Source organism: Cucurbita maxima, unplaced genomic scaffold (assembly GCF_002738345.1).
Source record: "Cucurbita maxima cultivar Rimu unplaced genomic scaffold, Cmax_1.0 Cma_Scf00011, whole genome shotgun sequence".
Lineage (NCBI taxonomy): Eukaryota > Viridiplantae > Streptophyta > Magnoliopsida > Cucurbitales > Cucurbitaceae > Cucurbita > Cucurbita maxima.
In genome coordinates, this window is record NW_019272027.1 from 1,514,160 (window position 1) to 1,519,815 (window position 5,656).

The window sequence follows — 5,656 nt, forward strand, 5'->3', positions numbered from 1 at the left end:
AACCAAAGTATGTTTTTAATTATTTTATATGTAGAAGCTATAATTATTTAAATAGTTAGCTATTTTGCAAATATGGGAAACAGTTGTCCTACCTAGCTAGCTCTTGATTGTTATTATTAACAAACCAAATATTAAATATTCAAATATGCATTGCACAAACACTATTTTTATTACAAAGTTTTTATTTTTTTAATAATACTTACATGCATTATTGATATAAATACCTAATCTTCAATGCTAATTAATTTATTATTTTAGTATTTAAAACATTTTCTAGGTGTTCTTGGTAGAAGGACCAAGATTAGGTTGATTTTAGAATAGTTTAGAAATATTGGATAAATTAAACCCTAATTCAACTTTAAATCATTATTTATGATCTATTAACTTATATTAATGAACACTTCAATCAAATTTAATTACATTTTCAACCTTAATAAATTAGGTTGATGTGTAAACTTGATTTATTGGCATAAATGTCTAACTTGATTATCTAATCTCGCTCGTAACTTCTTTTTGTTCAACAGTATTTAGGTTATTTAAGTGAGAGATTTGAACCTCTAACCTCTTACCTTGACGTTAATTAGGGATGTACATAAACGTTGGGTTATATATATATTTTTTAGTTTGGGTTGGTTGAATTTTTGGAAAATAAAAAATTCGGGTTCTTTTATAGATTGATATTATTTTTATCGAGTCAACTTGAGCAACCTGGAAAATAGAGTTAAAAACCAACTCTACCGTACTATAATTTTAAGATTATTACGAAAATTAAGAATGTTTGATGTCTGTAATTAGTGTTACTAATGCCTTGTCACTTCTAAATATTTCAAAAGATTTCATTTCCACTTCCCCGTCCAATTCTTTTGTCATAAATCGGAATAGGTACAACTATGTGAGATCTAGTAAAAACCTCTCTCTAACAGACACGTTTTAAAATCGTGAAACTAACAGCGATACGTAAGGGCCAAAGCATATAGATAATATAAGTTAGTGGTGGGTTTGAATTGTTACAAATGACATCAAACCCAGACACCAGGCGATATGCCAACGAAAACGTTAGGCTCCCAAGAGGGAGGGGGGATTGTGAGATATCACATCGGTTGGCGAGGAGAACGAAATACTCCTTATAAGGGTGTGAAAACCTTTTCCTAACCGTGAGATTGACGACAATACGTAACGGGTAAAAGCGGACAATATATATTGAACGGAAATTAACAGTGTTGGTTGGAACTAACTACCAATTGCCAGCTCATATAGTTTATTTTATTTTTTTTAATGATATTAAGAATTATTAATTACTCAACGCACGAATAAGAATATTGGAATAAAAAAAGAAAGCAAAATATTCGAATAATTTAATTAGTTAGGGAAATAAAAAATGGACATTAAATTGAATTGGTTGGTGAGGACCAAATTATTCTAATATGTTTTTATAGACAAAAGAGGGAGAGAGATTTTTTCAGATTACGACGCACGTGCTTCTGTCCACCACCATTGCTCCTAAATAAATGTTTCATAATAAAATAAAATTATAAAATATTTCCTTATTTATTTATTTATTTTTGTTAATGGATAATCCTACGTTAAATTAATAAAAATATCCAGCTTTAAAAAGTTTGCCAACGTCAAGCATAAACGATGTTGCATTCGTCGAGAAATCTAACATTTTTCTCCATCGTCTACGTTTGAAAGGGAGTAATAACCCGATGATAGGTTATATTGGTAGTTGCACATTGTTGGTAAGAGTTTTGTCTGGTTTGAACTGATTTAATCACGAGGGTACAATAACCACATGATAGGTTACGTTTAGTTTGATTTCAAGGTAGAGAAGCATTCATCGCATGGTGGGTTGCAATCAAACTTGATAAGTTCGATTTGGTTTCACCAAAGAAAATCGTTCGATGTGAGGTAGGTTTATACTCAAGCTTGACTGATTCGCTTCAATTTCATTGTGGGAAAGCGTTCCTCATAATTGCGTGTCGATAAGTTTAAACTAATATAATTCCTCTAATTTTAAGTATGTTTTGAATAGTAGTAATTTTTAGTATGATGTTACAGTGTTTGATTAGAATTTCCATACGTTATAAGGAAAGGAACATAATATTTTCACGTTTTGCAAGTTTCTTTCGGTATCAAGGTAGTAGAGATGAGTTCATTTATGGTTGGCCCACATATTTATCTTAATTCACGAAAAGTTGCTTCCTTGTGTTTATGATGTTACTTTGATGAGACTCTAGAAGATCACCAACTACCTCAAATATTAATGGAGTCATCTATGACTTAGTTCGTTTTGCAAGATGTTACCTAGTAGCACACCTACACTAGTTAAGACTAAAATTATGACTTTCATGTTTTAGGGTAGGTATGAATGGACAATTATTGTTGTGAGATCTTATATCGATTGGAGAGAGGAATGAGTGCCAGTTGGGATGTTGAGCCCCGAAGGGGGCTATATTGTGAGATCCCACATCGGTTGGAGAGGGAAACGACACATTCTTTATAAAGGTGTGGAAACCTCTCCCTAGCAGAGACGCGTTTTAAAAGAAATCCCAAAGAGAAGAATATTTGCTAATGGTGGACTTGGATTGTTACAAATGGTATCAGTGAGGAAGGTGGACACGGGGCGGTGTGTCAGCAAGGACACTGAGATCCCACATCAATTGGAGAGAGGAACGACTGATAAGATAGAGAACCACTACAAAGGGAGTAAGATTCAGATTACCTTTTTTATCGAATATCTCAAGGCAAGAACATTGTTTGATATTCGAGATCGATCATGTCTAGCTTGAATGATTCTTGTTGATCAAATATCTCAATGCAAGAACACTTGTTTGAGATTCGAATCACTCCACAAGCAAGATTGATCATGTCGAGCTTGAATGATCCATCCTTCTCTCAGCTAATAAAAAAATATCTTATATTTTTCTTTTTAGAATTCAATGTACAAACAATATTTTACATAATCCATCATTCATTGTATTGTTATGGATAGTGATTATCTTATGATTATCATCACACAACTAAACTTAAACTCTGTGAAAGTATTTCAGTGCTACACAGAACTCAAAAAGAAAGAGAAAAAGAAAAGTTGAGTGCTCTACCTCACTCAGAATTGGATGTAGCTAATTGCAGGCTTCACAGACTCTCCCTTTATCACCGCTGTCCACAACAAAAACACAAGTGTTTTGAGTCGAACACTCCAATTTAGTTGATCATAGTTCACAATCTAGAGTATTAGAACGAATGAAAATGAATATCAAGCAAATATCTTTTAGGATTACAAACTTTACAGCCAATGTGCAGTGAAAATCTTAGACGTGTTCAGTTTTTGGAAGCTGATTGAAAGATGAAAACTGCTGTCAATATGCCAACCAATGCGGTGACTCCCAATGCTGCACTAGGCAGGGGAGCCGTTACTCCAAAATTCTGCATCATGAAAACAATGATTCTGGTAAGGTTTCTGTTAATTGCTTGATGTGTCTCGTATGAAACTTGTATTACAAGACGCTATAAGGAAAACGAGGGTTAAGTCTAAGATAATGGAATTCCTCTAACCGAACAACGTAAACTACTGGAAAGAACAGCCCGGCCTACAAAAATTAGACGGCCACTTTTATATCAGATCAAGCATATTGTAACGATCCAAGCCTGCCACTAGTAGATATTGTCCGCTTTGTCCCGTTACATATCACCGTCAGTCTCATGATTTTAAAACACGTATGCTAGGGAGAGGTTTCTCCACCCCCTTGGAGGGCCCAGTGTCTTCGCTGGCACACCGCTTGGTATCTGGCTCTGATACCATTTGTAACAACTCAGACCCACCACTAGCAGATATTGTCCTCTTTAGGCTTTCTCTTTTAGAGTTCCTCTCAAGGTTTTAAAACGCATCTGCTAGAGAGGTTTCCACACCCCTATAAGAAATGGTTCGTTCCCCTCCCCAATCGATATGAGATCCCACACATATGCTGCATATCCAACAATCAGCTTAGAATAATTCAGTGGTCACTTCTTTAGCAAGCCAAAATCAGTGAGGTAAGTGTCTGGGAATATAAATGGCAGAGTTACAAGAAATTCTTCGCCCATTCCGTGGCACTTGCACGAAAAGAATGATTGGCAAAGACAGACCAAGCACTAAGTGGAATACATTCCAAATACATTTTAAGAGCCATCTTTAGTCTAACTCAACACTTTAAATGGTACTCCCGTGGTACAAGATACTTTTGTCCAAATAATTAGGGAGTGGAGCTATTATCTTATTAACAATAAGGTGTTTTGAATTAGATATGCCAAATTCCAGATTCCAAAAGGTCCAGAAATCCATAGAACAAATTTCTTTCAGCTATCAGAAATCTAAGTAACAAGACTCGAATTCTGAAACTAGAAAGGCCATACCTCCAAAAGACCTTTGCCTGTTGCTATTTCAACACTTATTGCAATTGCAAATCCTACCATTGCTAGCCGCCCAAGCCAAACATCCAGATTATTACTCTCTTGGCTACTTTGCTCACATCTTATAGAAACAGAATTTGGTTTCATTGCACGCTTCGTTTGACCAGTTGGCTTGCTTATCACTGGGAACAAGAAAAACCATTAGCCGATACTTCATAAAGTCTAGCCATAATATTGAGGAAGACAAACAAAGTCCTACATGAGCAAGGTACGATCAATCACGGATATATAAACGAGGGACAATATCTCTATTGATACTATGCCTTTTAAGTGAAATAAAAAATAAAGCCACGAGAACATATACCCAAAGTGGATCAGTTTTCCCTAACATTTCCAAAAAAAAAAATTCAATTATTATACTATTTTTCTAAACATCTCCACTTCCCTAATATTGCAATTCTAGCTAAGAATAATCATAACTCTTCATGTTAGAATGGAATTCAATTTCACCGTCACAGCTTATAATAAGCAAGAAACAAGATAACCACAATATTATAGAACAATCAGACTTCATTCTGATATTAGGGTAGTTCAATATTCATGCCCCATTGTATGCTTGAAATTGGAACTTGAAATGAAGATTGAAATGAAAAAACCCACTAATCGATAAAAATCATGAACACATCAAGAAGAAACATTCGAATTAGACTGAGAATAGAAAGAGTAAAACTCTGTAAGTACCAAGTGGAGAGCCAGTAGCAAACGTGGTTCCGAATCGGTATAAATTCGGGAGGTGACCTCTGCGAAGTGGAAAGGGTTTTGGGGCTGATCTTGCGAAGGAAGCATCTGCAACATTGTGTTCGTGTGTTTTATGAATCGATGGATATTCAGCAATCACAGAACAGAAGAACGAAATGGAGAAAGTGTGAGAGAGATGAAGAGAGTACCGCGTATGGCGAGAGAGAGGGAGGCGGAAGCATGAAGAACGGCCATTTTAGGAGCTCGATTGTCGCCGGAAAACTCCTTATCTCTTCTTCTCCAATGGCCAAATGGACAGATACCAGCAGTTGATGAGTGAAGGCCGTTTCATTCCACTTTTGCAATTGTGGAAAGCAAGACTGCCACGTGTCCTCCATAAAAAAATAAACATTTAATTTCTTAATAAAAAATTCTCTTAAATTTTGAAAAAAAAAATTAAAATATCTTTAAATTAAAAAAAGTTCCAAAAAAAAAAAAAAAAAAAAAAATTACCTTTAATTATGAATAA

General features: G+C 34.9%; 1 protein-coding gene across 3 annotated transcripts; it reads right to left on the reverse strand.

Annotated features, from left to right (window-relative positions):
* Window positions 1-2,935: 2,935 nt before the first annotated feature.
* On the reverse strand, window positions 2,936-5,471 carry LOC111486191 (stress enhanced protein 1, chloroplastic). Of its 3 annotated transcripts, none has more exons than XM_023133230.1 (5): window positions 5,337-5,471; window positions 5,131-5,235; window positions 4,393-4,571; window positions 3,291-3,426; window positions 2,936-3,159 (listed from the first exon to the last, which is right to left on the reverse strand). In XM_023133230.1, exons 1-4 carry the CDS (start codon window positions 5,380-5,382, stop codon window positions 3,322-3,324), a joined length of 435 nt encoding a protein of 144 aa, XP_022988998.1. In that variant the 5' UTR covers window positions 5,383-5,471; the 3' UTR covers window positions 2,936-3,159; window positions 3,291-3,321. The 3 variants fall into 3 exon arrangements, with proteins under 3 accessions (XP_022988998.1, XP_022988997.1, XP_022988996.1); XM_023133229.1 differs by having other exon boundaries at window positions 3,286-3,426; XM_023133228.1 differs by having other exon boundaries at window positions 2,954-3,426.
* Window positions 5,472-5,656: the final 185 nt, after the last annotated feature.